Source organism: Salarias fasciatus, chromosome 6, assembly GCF_902148845.1.
Source record: "Salarias fasciatus chromosome 6, fSalaFa1.1, whole genome shotgun sequence".
Classification (NCBI taxonomy): Eukaryota; Metazoa; Chordata; class Actinopteri; order Blenniiformes; family Blenniidae; genus Salarias; species Salarias fasciatus.
In genome coordinates this window covers 14,066,150-14,084,697 of record NC_043750.1, presented here as the reverse complement: position 1 = coordinate 14,084,697, position 18,548 = coordinate 14,066,150, and the positions used below count along the sequence as shown (strand labels likewise).

At 43.8% G+C, this 18,548-nt stretch overlaps 1 protein-coding gene across 2 annotated transcripts; it reads right to left on the bottom strand.

Annotated features, from left to right (window-relative positions):
• Window positions 1-160: 160 nt before the first annotated feature.
• kitb (KIT proto-oncogene, receptor tyrosine kinase b) lies at window positions 161-16,811 on the bottom strand. Of its 2 annotated transcripts, none has more exons than XM_030093068.1 (21): window positions 16,598-16,811; window positions 14,497-14,772; window positions 14,126-14,410; window positions 12,640-12,800; window positions 12,319-12,487; window positions 11,637-11,826; window positions 11,435-11,550; window positions 10,992-11,106; window positions 9,360-9,547; window positions 8,804-8,910; window positions 7,961-8,087; window positions 7,777-7,881; window positions 6,779-6,889; window positions 5,884-6,022; window positions 5,712-5,779; window positions 5,510-5,601; window positions 3,408-3,530; window positions 2,689-2,800; window positions 2,328-2,427; window positions 2,070-2,175; window positions 161-1,507 (listed from the first exon to the last, which is right to left on the bottom strand). In XM_030093068.1, the coding sequence occupies exons 1-21, from the start codon at window positions 16,650-16,652 to the stop codon at window positions 1,364-1,366; spliced, it is 2,889 nt and encodes a 962-aa protein (XP_029948928.1). In that variant the 5' UTR covers window positions 16,653-16,811; the 3' UTR covers window positions 161-1,363. The 2 variants fall into 2 exon arrangements, with proteins under 2 accessions (XP_029948928.1, XP_029948929.1); XM_030093069.1 differs by having other exon boundaries at window positions 12,661-12,800.
• Window positions 16,812-18,548: the final 1,737 nt, after the last annotated feature.

Sequence of the window (18,548 nt, the reverse complement as noted above, 5' to 3'; positions counted from 1 at the left end):
GCTGTGGTTTCGAAACTGAATTGGAGAAACTTCAGTGGAATGAACCTGAAGCTGTGTGGGACAGGACTCCACTAGGGGGCGTGGGAGAGCTGCAGGGAATGTGTGTTACAGGGTCAAGCGATGAACCTCTCCTAAACATCATGCAACACACACTTCTCAGTTGTTTCTACCATCACAGGTACTTCCTTTATTATAACAAGTCAAAACCAACTGTATCAAAACTGCAGGAACCTCAAAACCAGAGAGCAGAAGTGCTCCTCTTCCCACCCCGTCAACATTTACAGTCACGAACGTATCCAATATTAAAAAAAAGAAAAGAAAAAAGGAAATCTAAAGGCACATCTCTATTGTATTTACATTGCATACATGTCCAACAGAAATCAAGGAAAAAGCACTCTAACAGTCCTAAACCTCTGGCCATGGCGGCTTTGCTAAAGACGACAAGTTGATCCATAACGTACAGACAGCGATACACCGGTTAGCCTAGGATAAGTCACTGTATTTGGAAAGCTTTCAGCACACAGGTGGGATTCAGTGTTCGTGTAACTTATGGCTCTATAGTTGTTGTTTTTATATCAGCGATTATCACTTGCATGCCTCTTCATCATGGCTCATTTGTTTCTGTTCAAAGACACTTCAGGCTTCTTGAAGATGACCTTTGACAGAAGTCGTTCTCATCATACGGCCTTTCCACAGCAAGTTTTTAAGTTTGTTTGTGGGGAGAAAAACACCCACCAATCCAGTTATGAAGACAAAACCCAAGTATTGACAGTTTGGGAAATGTTTCCGCTGAGAGGTCGACGAGAACATTAATAATGCGAGACTGCATGTTCTCGTGGTGAGCGTAGATTTCCGAAAATGTCAACAACATTCTTACACAGCAGCAAACAAATTCAATACATATATTACAGCATTGTCATCCCGACACTCCCCGATCCGACATAATCTCCCCTCCAGTCATTTATGTACAAGTACTTGTCGCCTTTTGTCTTTTTCCCACAAGGCGTCTTGAGATGTAATCTAAGGCTGATGCGAGACAGAACTCCTCCCACTTGCTGATGGGCGCCGCAGCCTGTGAGGAGTCAGCTTTATATATAGAGACGTGCACCTGAAATACCGAGCGCAGAGATCAATACACCGACGAGAGGAGCGGGCGCAGGCTGAGGGCCCGGAGCAGGCCGCTGTTAGGCGTGTTATCCGACTGTGCGTGTTTGTGTGAGAGACGCAGCAAGGCCAGCCCGCAGGAGTTAGTCTGAGTGATGTTAGTAGTGGAGTGGGGGGGTTGGGGGTGGGGGGGAGGGGGTCAGCGACAACGATCAGGGAGGTAGGGGAGGGTTGTGTCACGGGTGGCGGCGTGTTCGTGTCAGACGTAGTCCAGGAAGACGTCGGCCGTGTGCTGCAGTAAAGGCTGGTTGGGGGCTGTTGTGCTGCAGACCGAGCTGAGGCGTCGCGACGGCGCCCTCTGCTGCTCCGGGTGACCCGGGGCATTGCTCAGCGTCAGGTACACCTGGGGAACAACACAGACTTATGTTGTTGACATCCTTTGAAAGGTCTTTATCTGTATTTTCTTTTAGCTTTGGAATTTTCTGGCATTGATATCAGAGCGACACACAACCACACACACTCACATTCACTCTGCAGTTTAGGGGCTCCAGTTAAAATGGTGCGACTTTCCCATTAATGAAGGGAGTTTGATTCAGTGCGTGACAACTGGAAACCTTGATTTTATACAAAGAAAAGATTTTATACGTTCTTCTGATAATCATGGGAGATACATTTCTTTACTTCCTGCTGTAAAGGTTAAATTAAATTTAAGTATCATAACTTTAGGTAACTGTAGCTGCACTTCTTATAATTAATATAGTCACGAGGCACTACTCTGCTTAGTGGTAATATTCTAATTTTCTAGCTCTTATAAATGCTCCAAGAGTCTAGACACTAGTTATGGTTTATGAGAAATGTGCCAAATCCTGTCAGCAGTGACAGGATCGGAGTGAAATGATTTAACAAAAAGTACCTACTATTCAGTTTCTCAGCTGGAAAAATAGCTTAAAGAAAGCATTTCTTACGTTCTTGGTGTTTTCTGACAGCAGCAGTTCAGTCCTCTCCACCAGTTTTCTGAAGGACGGCCTCTTGACAGGGTCGTGGCTCCAGCAGGACAGCATGATGTCGTATCTACAGAGGAGAGACGTTTCATGAGGATTAGTCAGGTACATTAAATAAACAAAGACAACCAAATCAAGCCAGTAAATGCCAACATATTACACAGATTATGTTTCGCTGTAACACTTAAATAAACTCACTCTCGGCTATCAATACAAACTTACATCTCATTCGGAGCAAACTCAGGCCTGTTCATCCTATAGCCTTCTTGAATCCTCTTATAAAACGTAGAATCCACCTGCATCCCAGGATACGGGCTATTGCCTAAAAAAAAACACATATAGAAAATCCTTCATGAAGAAACAACATTATTGTACATAGTAATAACACATCGTACAGAGCTGCTGCTTCCTGCAGCTGCCTGATGTGATTTTCTACGACTGACTTCACAAAGTGATGCTGCTGCTGCTGCTGCTGCTGCTGCAGAGCCTCTAATAAAGGCCCCGGTCAGCTCTTATGGATGATAATGTCAGCTCGGACAATACGAAACAGACCGAACAGCTCATCTCTGACTGGAAATGTTACCCAGAGAGAAGATTTCCCAGAGGAGGATGCCATAGGACCACACGTCACTCTCGAAGGTGTAGACGCAGTCGAAAATGCTCTCGGGGGACATCCACTTCACCGGCAGACGAGCCTGCAAGAAGGACAGCTTTGATCTCTCATCTTTATTCATATAAATGCACGGTCTAAAATGTGGACGTTCTTCAAACAGCGCAGTGAAAAATATAAGCTTCTCTCACTGAGTGAAACAGGATTCAGATGCTGCTAATTACAACATTTTGAAGGGATGAAAAAGAACTTGCTACTTCTTTTGTCTGTCATAGGAATGCATAACTCGTTTAGTTAAATTGCCACGTAAAGCACAATAGCCAATGAATAATGTCAACTGTGAATTTTCCTCTCTTGATATTCTGCAGACGAGTACAAATAACTCCTGAAAATGCTCAAATTTCATCAGGAACTGTTTAACCTAATGCGAACAACCAGAATGGATTTGGTTCATGATAGTTTAGCAGCAGGGATGTGGAATCATTTGCATCTAAGTGGTGCATGCATTGTAGTAGTGGAGTTCCAGCACAGCGAGGTGAAACATGTGTGGGAGTTTGATTTTCTCAATTTGCAGAGAGGAAGTGTCCCCCCCCCCCCCCAATTGACAGAGACTGAACAAAGAGAGCAAGGGAGGAGGAGGACGAGGGATGAAGGAGAAACAAAGGGAGAGAAGCAGAGAGAGACAGACTCACATTGCCGCGGAGCACGTAGCTGGCGTCGGTGTTGATGTCTCGCGCCAAGCCAAAGTCACAGATCTTCGCCACCCTGCCGTGAGTCAGCAGAATGTTTCTGGCTGCAATGTCCCTATGGATGCACTGCAGAAGCAGACACACACACACACACACACACACACACACACACACACACAGGAGCAAAACAAACAAGGAAATGAGTATTGACACTGTAACCGGTTTCTGCAGCGAATGATTCACAGCACACACATGCGAGTGCGGTCAGCCGAGAGGAGACTGCCACAAACCCTGCAAACACAAGAGGCAAACTCACGCTTTTATAAAAAAAAAAAAAAAAAAGAAGAAAAACCAACACCATAAAACCAAATTAAATTAGATGAATTGGAGAAGCCAGTTATTAGGTTTTACTGTTCTCTTCACTTTTTCAAGAGTAAAATGCTGCAGGGCTGTTTCTTATCTATAACATGTAAGTAAATGATTAAAATAAAGAAAAATGATTAAATACAGTAAAAGTTTCAGCCACTTTTGTTGTTTTTTATTTGGCAAAAAAAGCGGCTGAAACATAAATGTGTGCTGTTTGTTGCTGTGTGACCAAGGATGTTTCTCACACTGTTTAATAAAAGGGGCTGTTGTCTAAGAAAAAAAAATCATCTCAACAGTTCTCTGCGTCTGTCGCCCATTTGTGTCTGTGAGAAAGAAATCTGGTTCAGCTCAATAAAACAAAGTAGCTAAAGTCAGTTTTGTTGCATGGACTGGGTCATATTACTAATCAGAGCTTCTCATCTGAGCGTTACATTCAGCTCCCAGCACTGTAATCTCCGCGTATTGGCCGAGGATCGCCTGCCTCGCCTCACAAAGGAGTCATGATGAAATGTTACGAGGTTTTAATACGGTATGGTTTCCTTGAAAAGGGTGATGACCGATGATAAAGTGAATACTGTACACGGCCTACTGCTGTCTCACGTGGAAATCGGGGGAAAAATACGGAAGAAAACAACACGTGGAAATCAGTCTAGACAGAATGTTCAGCAATCGATAAAAGAAATGTATGTTTCAACTGATCCCAGCCTGAGAGGAGGAAATGAAGGTTTTCAGGTATAATTTAAAGTTCACAAACATCCACTCAGAGATTGTGTGTAAAAGGGTTAGCGCAGTGCGTTGCTCGCTTGCGGTTCTTTCTGAGTGGAGTTTGCATGTCGTTCCTCTGGACGTGTCGGTGGAGGTTCTCCAGTTTCCCCCCACTAATTCATGAGTGTAAATCTACACTTAAATTTCAACATGTGTGTGTGCATCTTTGTTCAGGAGGAAGCTGAATATTGTGACAGATAATGAGTTTCACTTTGAGTTTTTAGTTGAACTAAAGTGAAATGATGAACTTTCACTATATAAAATATATTATATATATATATATATATATATATATATATATATATATATATATATATATATATATATATATATATATATATATATATATATATATATATATATATATATAGCATTTGGGGAATGAAGTGGAAATGTCCAAATACATTTTGTAGATAATTCAAATTCAAGAATTTTGGCTTCACTATTAAAATTCTATTTCAGTTTTATTGTCAGGATTTGGGTTTTATTCTCACAGTATTGTTCCTACTATAGCTCTGGTTGGATCTCCACCAGTTCTTCTCTCGTGGCCAAATGCTCCATTATGTTCATCAGATAGTTGCTAATTTTATCTTTTGGCTGCTTCGAGCTGAACGTTTAGAGCACGACGGGTTTATCAGGCATCTTTTCACGATATATGAGAGCGGTCAGAGTACAAGGCAGCCATAGTTCAGCTATAGGAACTCCAAGCTGTTATTGCACTAACTCTCTGTAACTGAAAGTATAATTTTTATGAATCTGAAATAATTAAATGGAGCCGTTTTTAGGGTGCACGGCTGTGGACTATGAGACTGGCAGCGGATTCGTCTTCACTGGCCGTTTCTCCACGATGTGCTGACTGCAAGGTTTCTTCATGAAAGCTGGCCTGAAGCCACAACATGATTTACATACCAGCAGAAGCTCTTTAAAATCTATTCCTACTCTATAAATATTAACACAGTGTGTAAAAGCCTTACATTCCTGGAAGTAACGTACTCCATCCCTTTGGCCACCTGGTAGGAAAAACTGAGGAGATCTTCCGAGTCCAGAGACAGCTCGTCAATGTCATCTGGAAGGAGATTGCACAGTCAGCTCTGAAACATGAACCCGGGGTTTATACGGACGTCTTAATGCTGCGCTGCACTGGAATTTGGAAAAGCAGAGTGGGAGAGTTTGTACCTGAATGAGACGAACGTTCCTTCTCAGAGGGATGCATGGGCATATAATCTGAACCGGCTGCATCTCGACTACACACAAAAACACACACACACACACACACACACAGGCATGTAAGTACAGAAAGGAGCAACTTTCAGCTGCAGTCACGGGTTCAGCACGTGCACAAACACACCTTGAGTTCTCCGCTTGGTTCAGGACGTTGCGATAGTAACCATCTCCAACCTGGGAGTTTAGGAAGGACTCTCGTTTTCTTCGCAGGAAGTTGAGGAGGTCGCCATAGCAACAGTACTCAGTGATCACCAAAATTGGGCCTGGCAGGATGCAGAGGGAAAATAAAACCAAAAAAAAAAAAAACCTCAGGCACTGGTTTTCAAATAATGACAGCATCTAACAATGAGATATGACACGAAACATGACAGTACTGGATCTGCCGGGCTGCGCTGAAAGGACGGAAACAATTGATTTTAACAACTATCTTTGGCGCAGGGAAGAAGGTGTGATGGAGATTCACTCTGCGTGGTTATCGCCGTAACTAAAAGCTCGTCAATACTGTCGCCGCTACTTGCTGAGCGAATCGCTCAGTCCCGAATAACTGCGAATAAAGATTTTTCATGCCTCGCCGTCACAAAATAACCATCAAGTGGGCAGGTGTTACCCTGTAAACGACGCATCCGCATACGTTTGTGTTGAATCCAATCAAAACGCTGCATTATCATCAATACCGAGGTCTAGACAGATAAACAGTATTGATTGACAGCGCTGTAAAATTTTGACAAGACAAACGGCGTCACGTCCAGAGCTGGATGATACTGACTGTCCAATATCTGGTTTTTAATAAATGGCCGGCATTGATTGTGCAAAGCAGCAAGTCAGCACATGAGCGTATCTGTCTACTTTCTCTAGTCCGTCTCGCAGACACACACTGAAGATAGTCAATCAGTAACCAATACCAATAATAGATTAGATAGGAGAGATAGCAGGGCTGATGCAAGAGGTCCAGAGTAGAGATTCCATCGAAAACATCCGACTTTCCTGCCGAGTGAACTAAGTGCTTTTACAGCTCTCACCTCCGATGGTGCACGCTCCCAGCAGGTTGACGGTGTTCATGTGGTTTCCCAGATAAATGAGGACCTTCAGCTCCGACATGAGCGCCTCCTTCTCCGTGGAGTGAGCGTTGGCTGAAGTCACGACAGCAACACACTCAGTGACAAAACGGCTCAAAATACAACCATTTGAGAGCGACACATCTTTTGGAACAGGTTAAACGTTAAACGTCCTCCCTATTGATTAAGGATGCATTATATTCATGCATGAATGGCAGAGAGTGGTGGAGTTCTTGAACAATGTCTTACATACATTTTTCTGTTTGTCTCCAAAATCACAACAGATCTGCCATTAAAAAAAAAAAAAAAATCCTCCAGACTAGAACAACTTGCTAATATTTGTGGAATTGATCACCTCTTTAATGTTATTCATGTCTTTATTGCTATCATCACTACACACATAATACTGTGGCTTAATTACGACACTTGTTTGTTCTGGTCTAATGATGCTCAGCAGTGACTTGCAATGCTTCAGATGTCTAATTATCTGCAGCTCTGCGTTCCTCAGTAGACGTGCTTGTTGATTTGTGTTCGAGACGCCTTTAAAAGCGTGACGATTCATTGCAAAGTGTTGCACATCAATAAATGTTTAAACAGCCGTTTATCCACTATACGGCTTCAAACGAGGTGACTAATGGTGAAGACAGGGTTCATCGTCTAAGTCCATCGCAGGACAAGCACATAGATACAGACAGGTAAATTCATAAACGCAGGCGGAGGAGAATGTTGGAGACTTGTGTTGGACTTAAATAATATAGCAAAGTTACGCATTACATGCCTACAGTGAGTAAGACTTGGGCAGGTATTGGTGCAGCAAAGCCGCCCGCCCTTCTAGATGTCCAGGAGTAAATCAGGTTGGAAACTTTAAACCTTAGGAGGACATGGTTCCAGTAACTGATTACTTTCTCGTCTTAAGCCACACAGGGATGCAGTAAAAGAGAACGGCTGGACTGCAGACTTACGTTTCAGCATCTTCACAGCGACGGTTGTGACGGTGTCCGCCGAGCACAGTCCGTACGCTGTGGCCCTCACAACCTTCCCAAATGCTCCCGAGCCCAGAGTTTTACCTTGAAGTACACAGGAGGAAGTGTATTGTTACTGAAACATTCCTGGACACGTTGCTCGTACACATGGAAGCCGTCGTACCGAAACGCAACTTCTGCCTGGAAAACTCCCACTTGGAGTCATACGGCAGCTGGCTGGTGTCGATGTATGTGTAGTTGTTCCCATGAATACTCTCGATGACCTTCCACTGGATCTGAAACTTTGGTTTCTGTTGAGGAAATGGAAGATAAGAGGATTCAGATTAATGCAGAGAAAAGCTTCTCTGGACTGTGACAATGTCATGTATAGTTCATATCCATGTCTCTGTACACTTCAATTGTCAGAGTATGTTGGGACTTTTCCCCGACGACCCCTCTGCAGATTCATGAACCGATTCCCGAGGAGTCTGACTCATCTGAGTGCGATGGAAGTGGCGGGCGCGCAGGGGAGGGGTGGGGGATAAATTAATGTAAGTGAATTAATGGCTCAGGCGTGATCGGAGTATCAAAACGCCCTTTAAATACAGCGCGCTCCGAATGGTTGATTGGTTCGCTTCAAATTCATCACGACGCATTCATGCTGAAGAAAAAAGGCCCGTATTAACTCTTCCCTGTACGATATCAACGCAGAAGGGACGATGTCTCTGACTTTACCTTGCTGTTGACAGGATGGAGGCATGCGTCACTGGTAAATAAGAATGGGCTCGCTGCCAGAAACAAGTGCAGCCGTTCACTTTTCCATGATGCCAATTGTATATCGATGCTGCTCCATGAACTTGATTTAATATTTATGACTTGAGCTTTAAAGGTAATCCATGGGTTCCAAAGAAATTGACGGCCATAGAAAAATACAGCCGCTGTGTGATTTATGGCCATACGGTCACTCGGGTTAAAATATTAGTAACTGTAGTGCATGTGTGTGCTTTCTTTTTCTTCTCTGTCTTACCTGCATGTACTTATAGATCAGCACCATCAGAGTGAGACTGAGCAAGGCGCCAGTAGCCACCATCCCGATGAGAAGAGGCGTGAAGAGTTTATGGGGGACGATGCGTTCTGCAGATAAACCCACACGCACACACACACACACACACACACACACACTGGAGTATCAGCAGGGTTTCTCTGGTAGTTACAAAAACATTCGCACGTGCGTGCACGGAGACAAACGGACACATCCTCTCCCTTCACAGTTAAGACAGACATCTGCAGCAGTGGTGTTTGTTTGTGCGACGGGGATTAGCAAGTCTCATAATCCTACCCTGCACCGTCAGCATGCACTAATCTCATTCAATCTGTACCCAGTTACAGCACACCTGGCCTCAGCAGACAAAGGGTCAATGGGTTTGTGTGTCTGTGTGTACTAATACAACATCTTCATGGTATGGTGTAAGAGATAAACCCCTCCCGAGACACGAGAGCCGCCCGAGTATTAGCCCTGTCTGTGGGGGTATATAATCTATACTGAATGCGTGTGTATGTGTGTGTGTGTGTGTGTGTCATACCGCTGATTGAGAACAGTTTGTAGGCCTCTTCCCCTTCCGTAGACGCCACACACTCCAGGGTGTGGAAGTGAGCGTGCTCCTTGCTGACATTCAGCCGGCTCTCCACCTCGCTCTTGCCGTAGGGCGACTCCGTCAGCACGGCCACCTCCGGGCTCTCCCACTGGGTGGCATTCGGAAGTTGGGAGCACCTGTTGGGTCAAAACAGAAGAAGTTACAATCAGATTTGTTTTTTTTGTTTTTTTTTAATATTTAAACAATCAGGTATCTTACAGTATGTAGCTCTCAGGATTCACAACTCAAAATGATCAATAGGAGAGACAACTGGCATGGAATTTAAACACTTATCGAGGAAAATGTTTTAATTATATTAGTTCATTTCCCTCTACTGTGAGCCGATTTTCTCCTCTTCCTTTGAGCCCTCTTCTCCATCCATATTCATAAATATTGACATATTGTAGAGCTCTTTGTTTGTCTGCACATGCTGCTGTTGTTTCTTTATTGAGTGACTGTATTTGGTGACTGCAGCATTCCTTGTGTTTCTTTCAAATAATGACTCTCAATGCATGAAAGTCAAAGAAAACAGGATTAAATTGTTGTGCGAAACACCGAGGCAGATGCTGCAGTAATGTTTAGACCCATTTCCTTCGGTGAAGCATAACTTCGTCACAGTCGGTGTACCAGACTGATGTATTTAATCTGAAAATATAAAATAAAAAAAGTTGTGCTTTAGCACTAAAAAGGGTCTCAATGGTACATTTTCAAACATGTGGCCATTTCCAGCCTCATTTAATACTCAGTAGATTATAGCCAGCAGAAATGCGTCATTTGTGTAACTGTGGTGACTTTGATGTTTTTTTAAAAAGGTTTTATTTCACATAATGGCACGCAAGGGTGGTCCTAAAGTCTTGAAATATCACTTAATCACAGTATTTTTAATTCCCAAGCATTTTGATGAGTGCTTTACAAAGGGTTAATGTGGCTGTCTCTTTTTAATGGTTTCAAATCCTAAACAAATTTAGTACTGTCGATCAATGAATTTGTTGAAATTCCTTCTTCTACGGCCTTCAATACTTCTACATCGGTTTTTCCTTTATATTGACCAACTGTCGAAGCAGGCCTTGGTTTGTTTGTCTGAATGCTAATGAGTCCAATAAGCGCCATAAACCTGTTAATCGACTTGTTCATCTTGTTCCTCAGAGCATCGCCCTGCTCTCAGAGGAACTGCGAGACGACACAGCTGAAAATGAGTCATGTTTGAGATCATCCTACGAATAAATGGTCTTGTAGTCAGATGGCCGGGGTATCAATTTCCATATTTAAACAGTTTTGGGTTTTTTTTTTTTTTGTTTCAAAACTGACATAAAAGTGGAAAGAAAAAAGTGAAGAACCAGCAGAAGTGAAGAAAACTAACTATGGAATAACAATGTGCACAACACAAAACTTCAGATACTGAAAAAATAGCTAGTGGAGTATTTCTACTTTCTTCACTTACAACATCTACCTTCTTTTAAAGCTGACTGTTGTAAACCTACAGCAAAAACAAACAATCGTCCTGTCCTGTTATCCTGTATCTAAAATATTATTAAACCACATGGAGCGAGATTCATTCCTGAGCAGATTCCTGCGACATACCTCGTGCGTGGCACCTCGCAGAAGTACCAGCTGATTTTCGGGATGGGGTAACCTGCAGCGATGCATCTCACCTGTCCGTCCACAGGCCCTTCCTGTGCAATGATAACAGGCTTGCCTTGCAGAGAGACAACGGACAGACGTTAGTAATATCAATGTGCAAAAACACATAGTGATATAATGAATGCAAGCATGAGATCTTCTTTACGAATCTCTAAAAAACTGCAACAGAAAACTGCGCGGCCTTTTAATGACAGTTCATACTGAACTGACAATTAATGAAAACTGAAGTTATCTTGAGAAAGTTTGGCTTTTTAGACAATTCTACAGACATGAAATCAAAATGAACACAGGTGGCCTTAAAGCAACTGCACAAATAATATAACTAAACAAATAACAGAGTTTTCATAAGGTAACATAATGCAAACATGGTGAGAAGCACTTACTGTTGACATACACGCCGAAGGAATGAATAACAGAGACGTCGTCATGACTGGCTGTGAAGTTATAGATCCCGCCCTCCGAGCCCAGAACCCTCACGAGCCTCAGCTCACTGGTGTATCTGACAAAACAAACACACATTTAAAAAAAAACCAATCTGCTCGTACAGTAACTCTGCTGCATCGGCACACAGTAAACTGGCCATACCTGTATCTGTGGCGGTGGACGGTGATAACGTGCTCGGAGGTGTTGAGGAGTCGTTTGCCGTCGTAATACCAGGATATGGAGCTGGGAGAGGGATGGGCCTCAAACTGTACCCTGAGACTCAGACTCTCCCCCTCTTTAACCTCCGCCTGGACCGGACCCGGACCCCCCAGCAGGCTGATGAAGCCTTTATCTGAAAAGAACAGACATTAGAGAACGATTACTTGTTTTGTTTTTGTGTCTTTGTGCTTTGGGATTTCTGCTCCCTGATAACAATCTTCTTTCTCTTCTCATTAATTTACACCCGCTGTGACTGGGATGGTTTTTTTCTCTCTTTATTTCCCCCATCACAGTTGCATCTGTATTTCCCACCAGCACAATTTCAAAAACAAAGCAACTTGATAAATGTGTTGTTCTGTCATTTTCCCTTCATGCTTTTGCATTTCTGCTGATGACTTCTTCTCTGTGATGATATAATTTGCTGTTATCACAATGATATCCATGTGATATGGTTTTTGTTTAGAATTCCTGCCTTGCACCAAGAACACCCTCGGTTCTGTATGGATTTTGCAAGTTTTACCAATGCATGTCTGGGTTTTCTGAAAGTGGTAAAAAACATGAATGAAGGATGCAGATGTGAGTAATTAGATGAGTTGTTTTGAGGCAAACGATCTGTAACACTCACCGCGCACATCCAGCTGAACCTCCGCCTCGCTGCGGCCGCGCTCATTGTGGGCGTAGCAGCAGTAAACCCCAGAATCTGACTGGTTGACGGCTGCGATGGTGAGCGATGTGGAGCGGTGATAACCACGGGAACCGGCAAGTATGTGGGAGTTCTGCGTCTCCTTGGGATGCTGTCCAGCAAACAACAAGCAAAGGTGAGCGATGATTTGTGGGTAATATTCCTTTCTGTCATTGAACACTCAGAATGGTGTCAGTGTTTTTTTCCATAGCTAAATATTGACTTTAAATTTTCTTAGAAAGAAAACAGGCGGAGCAAACTGACATTTGGCATCAGTGTTCTCACCGCTGTTGCAGGGAAATCCCAGGTGAGACTGAAGTCCGGGTTCACGTTGGAGGAGCTGCAGGTGAGCTCAAACTGCTCTCCTTTCCTCAGGATGACGGTGTCTTTTCTGGATAGTGTGATCACTGGAGGCATTTCTGGCACTGGATCAGAGATGCAGAGGCAGAATTACCACAGAGGGTTTATTGACGAGGTTATCTCCACCAGCATATCATAAAGGAGACAGCATGTTATTCATGAGTCTGAGATCACTTCATTGTTTTGCACAGCGTGAGCTGCACGTCTGAAACATGAAATCGGTTTTTCATGAAAATGAAAGCGGAGCGAGATGTGAAGATTTTTGTCTGGAAGAAAATGTTGAGGTGTCATTCAATTGTGAGAAATTCTTCCCTGTGCAAACACGCTGATGCGTGTTTATACTCGCAAGAGTGTGCACAGATGCACAGTGTGTACATATGCAGATATTGGCCCGCACATCAGCTACATGATTAATCTCCAGCATTAGCGGCCCGCAGACGTCACTTCAGCTGCTGTGTTTGTGCGGCGGTAATTCTATTTAACCCAAACACAGGCTTCATGCTCCGTTACAAAGCTTTGTTCTGTTTGAAACTGAAATCCCTCGGCTCCTCCCTCCCTCGCTCCATCCTGCCTCCCCCCCTCCCTTGTGTCTCGTTCTCTTCTCAGTCCCTCCATCATTCCAGAGGACATTGCAGAGAGTCTAGTCTTCCACTGCAGACTCGTCTGAAAATGCTGATGCAGTGCAGACAACAGAAAGGCCGAGTCTTTCCACTGACATCGCTTCGAAAGACGTGCATGGTATATTTTATTCACCACACGAGGACTGTACTTTGCATACCTGATCGGTCACAGCTTGTAAAGACTTGTATGTCAAATTTTAACAGGAAGTCTGCTCCACAGATGGCAACGGTGGTCAATCTGAAACAGCTACTTGACATATTTTTGATCCGGAGCCCAAAGGAGAAATCAGACTTTGTTGAACTTCTGAGTTTTAAACAGCAACTGCAATGAGGAAGTGGAACTGATGAATTTTAATCATTTTTGTAACAAAATGAATGCTGTAGCATTAATGTCCAAGGGAGCAGGGAACACACTGATTTGGCTAAAGACTTCTGATTTTTGGTGAATAGTTATGAAGATTTGTAATTTTACCACCTTTTTTGTGTTGTTACTTTATATTTCTTCCAATTCCAAACATCTTTCTAAATGAGCCATCCTCCAGTCTAGATTTTTGCGGTTCGATTCCCTGATTTCCCCTTCTGTATGTGTTATTGTGCTCTTTGGTAAAACACTGAACCACAGGTCACATGGAGGCCATCACCACACGGAGGGAGGGTTTGCATGAATGTGGATGTGAGTAAAAAGCACTGATCATATAGAAAAGATAAAGAGGGCTGAAGTAGTAAAGTATTTTATATTAGTAATCTAGAGGTAACTCTTTTCTACTTACCGAGTCGGACATCCACAGTGTACTGGCTGGACGTCACTTTGACTCCATCCAGCTGCCCCACACACACGTAACAGCCCTCATATTCTTTTCTGGCATTGCTGATGATGATCCCTCTCTGAAGGCTGCTGCGATAACTCAAACCAGAGGGCAGGGGCTGTCCGTCGCACGTCTCCAAGCTCAGCTGCGTGACCTCGGGGTCGGTCACGAGACAGGGAATGATGCCGTTTTCACCCGCTCGCACCAGGATGATGTTCACCATGGTGCGCTGGAAAGGATTCTGGGGGTCTGGTGAGATTAAAAAAAAAAAAAACCTGCCGTGAATGAACATGTTCGCGCGGCTGACACGCACGCACGGCGGCACGTCTGCCCACCTTTCACGTAGACGTAGATGGAGCTGTGCTCCAGCGTGCCATTGTTGACACACACGTATCGCCCCATGTGGTACGGCTGCACGGCGGACACCCTGACATAGGCCACCCCGCCCTCCTCCGCTTCCCCCTCCAGCCGCCGAGCCTTCTCCTTCTGCCACCTCAACCTGGACGGGGATCCAGACGTGGTGCTGTTGTCATAGCAACGCAGCTCCAGCTTGCCCCTCTTGGGAACCACAACGTGAGGCCCCCTGGGGGAGATAACCGGCTCGCCCCACACTGGAAGAGGAGGAACAGTGACGCTAAGACGTGGCGGTTTTCTTTCTGAATACAGCTTTCTGTAACACTAATAGAGATGGACAGGGTGGTAGGATTAAAGAGGAAAAGTATAAAGAAGTAAAGATGATGTTTTTCAACAATATAGTCTTTGGATTACATATTTGTTCAAACTACTTTAGTGGCAATTCTGTTGTCATTTATCATTAAGTAGAAGGCAATCAATCTGTCTTTTATGACTGATAAGGACTCCATCCATCCATCCATCCATACTTAGAAGTCACTCATTCATGCACAGGGAGAACATGCAAACAGTCCACAGAAAGGCCCTCATGGTCAAAATCAAACCAGGGGTTTCTCTGACAGGTGAAGTGCTAACCTCCACACCAGTGCCATCGAGACTCACAATCACAAAAATAAAAGCACATGAGACAAAAAAAAAAAACAACAAAAAACAGCATCTCAAAAACAGAAGCATTCGAAAGGCTGTCGGTGTTTTGAGAGGGAGATGATGGAAGTATCAGAATAGTACTTATTTTCTATTTAACTGACAAACCATTTCATTGATTATTCACTTCAGTTTTATGGGACGGAGGGAACAGTAAACGTGAACAGAACACATGCTGTGTGATGGTTAAATAGGACGTTACGATCGGTGCTGAGCCTCTCAGGAGAGAGTGCTATCTTACCACCAATTGAACAATCAATAAATATGAGCTGGCCAGCTGCTGAGTAATCATGCATTAAAGCCCCTAAATCTATCCCTTTAAGATGAGTAAACTAAAATAAAGATTTTCTGCACCAGTTTCATCTCCCAGCAAGCCTCCAACTCTTCCCTTTCCACTGTTCCTCCCACATGATGAGCCCCGCTTCAAGAACGGGATTTTCATGTGACTGTTGTGCCTTGGGGCTCCAAGTGCAGCTCAGAGAGCAAGAAAAGGGAGGCATGTGGATGCCCCCCACCTCCCGAAACATCGATATCTGTGTTTGAGCAGACTCTTACAGAGGATATTTGGCAGTCGGGAGTGAGTGTCATTTGAATGAGTTGAAGGTTCAGCACAAAAACCTGAGGCTGTAAACAAAAGTTCTCATCACAGCAGAGAGTTGTTAGATGTCAGAGTGCCGCAGGGTGCGTTTGAAGATGTGTGTGTGTGTGTGTGTGTGTGTGTTTTCTCTCTTTGTTCCTTCCGCTGCCTTGGTGAGACCTACTCCCTTTCATTTTGCAGGGATAAATAATTGATCATCTTCAAACAAAAAACACACCACCAGCAGACGCACACAGCAGTAATACCTGGATATCTGGCCTGCACACACACACACACACACACACACACACACACACACACACACACACACACACACACACACACACACACACACACCTGTTGCAGGGTGAGGCATCCCCACCAAACTGTGGTTATGCAAATGAGGCCGGATATGATCTGCGCACCTGAGCGGACAGGTATGACGCGCGCGCACCGTTAAAACTTCACCGTTAAACTTCACTAAACAGCCACGTTTTCACACACCGAGTGAATCCAGAAGACAGGAAGGAGCAAGAAGAGCTTCCCGGCGGTTTGTCTAATTGAATGCTAAGAGCTTTCATTATTGGCAGTTCTAAAATACACACCACAAAAGTGAAACAAAAAACACTTCGAACGTAAAAAAAAAAAAAAAAAAATGGATAGAAATAAAATCTGTCCTGTCATGACAATACATGATAGTTGAAATGAAAGAGGAAAAGGTCACAATAAAGTCACAACACGTTTTTTTTTGTTTTTTTTTTTTACATCAGACACAATAATGATTAAAAAAGAGGCTTTCTTACCTGTAAGTGGCAACAAAATGAAATATGAGGCAAAAGCAGCCCAGCGGGACTTCATGATCAGGCAGTTTTCAAGTCTTTTACTCTACTCCATGCGTTTCCAGTGCAGAAATAACCATCCTGTGCTGAGAGATAGCAGAGCCCATCCACCGTTATAGCGCGCGCGCACACACACACACACACGCTGACACACACTGGGTGCCTCCAGCGTAATGAGCGCACCAACACACACTGAGACGGATCCAGCAGGCTGCGACTCCCCCTGATGGAGCTCTCCGCCTGGAGCTTAAAGACACAGTGCAGCGCCTCTCCTCCCTGCTCTGGAGCCCTGCCACTCCTCTCTGGGTCCCGCATTGGCTGGACGCTGGCCAGCACGATGAGTCGGTTATTACCGGGAAAAAAAAAGCAAAAAAACATTGTTTTCCAAATCATCCTGGTCGTTTCTTGAGGAGGCATTGCGACAGAAATGTTGAAAAGAGTCTCCAGAAGCAAAACTGCTGAGTAATACTTAAATGTATATGAAAAATCAGCCCTGTTGTGTAGTGGGGATTGTGGATCCATACCATAAACATCACACGCCTGGACTGGACCGAGTGTGTCCAGCTGACATTATGACAGCTGAGGCAGGAGTTTCCCTGCAGAGACTCATTCAGGCTCTGATGCATTTCACACTCTCATGTTTCCCAGCTGTAATCAGCATTGCAGAGGTCTCACTTTTCCAAGATTTAATCAACTTTGTCTCCTAGCAGAAGGTAATGAACACTGAAAATGCAGCGATGCACGACTTTCAGGAGAAGGTTTAAAGCTTTATCCAGTGAAGGGTCAAAGGTGAAGGACAAGCCGTCGACCCATCACAAAGGGACAGACGTTCACACACGTACAGGCAAATTTGGAGTGACTAACTTAAAGCACATTTCTGGACAGAGTACATCCCAGAAGAGCAGCAATGTCTTTTGCATATTGCAGGAGCCTAACCCTTTTCCAGGTTTCCTTTCCGAGTCCTGAAAAACCTGCTTGGAGCTGTACGGGACATGGCTGGTCGTTATCCAATGTTTTAGTGCAAAAGATAGGAGCAGGTCTTGAGAGTTTTGGCTCTGATCAGGCTGAAAAAAGCATTTGCAGAAACCCGATTGGCCACCTTTCAGATTTCTACAGCTTTCTTCGCTCAAACTTGCACAGTCATTCCCAACAACTGGACCCTCTAAAGAACCAACTTTGGAACACAGGCCGTATGTTTGACACTCACAGATGGATTTGATGTGAAATTTGTCATAGTCGCTACTGCTGTCCTTTACAAATACATAAATCTCTCTATATTTTCAATGTTGTGTTAGTTCAGCTGGAACATGATCCAGGAAAACACAAAGCGGGAATTTGTGCTTTGAAGAAAATTTAACGTAAGGCAAGGAGGTTTGATTTTGCTCATTTGTCTCTCAACCAATCACAAACACGTTGTGGCTTACAGTCCAGGTCAGGCTTCTATGTGTGAAGTATGGAGTTTGCATGTTCTCCCTGTGAGCATGTGGGTTTTCTCTACTCACTTTTTACACACAGAGTCAAAAATTGTGTGGGCTGATTCTTTAAACATAGACTTTAGATGTTTATTTTTGCTTTAAAAAGATTGCCTGTTTTGATCAAAAGGTAGATAAAATCATCAAGGCAAAAGCATTTCTCTGACCGACTCCAGGAAACCTTTTAAATAATGCTCTATTCACCAAATGTTTCTGTCTTTTCTTGATCATGGTGCCACAGTTATTTATATCCTATTACAAATGTATACAAAGCAGTACAATACAACACACTTTACTGTCCCCTTAGGGAAATAATAGATTAATGCCAAGCAGACTCACTCCTCCACAGCAGATAGGCCTCCATCATCTATCACTATTCATAATTACAAATTGATAAGAGTCCAAACTCATATGTGTTACAGTCCTAAAATGTGTGTATGTGT

Bases quoted from the DNA above. Each gene is read 5' to 3' on its own strand.
- kitb (XM_030093068.1), bottom strand. From the start codon at position 16,652: ATGAAGTCCCGCTGGGCTGCTTTTGCCTCATATTTCATTTTGTTGCCA. The intron at 8,911-9,359 runs GTATGACACACA...GTTTATCTGCAG, and splicing joins CAAACTGTTCTCAATCAGCG to AACGCATCGTCCCCCATAAA. The intron at 6,023-6,778 runs GTGAGAGCTGTA...GCATCCTGCCAG, and splicing joins GGGAGCGTGCACCATCGGAG to GCCCAATTTTGGTGATCACT.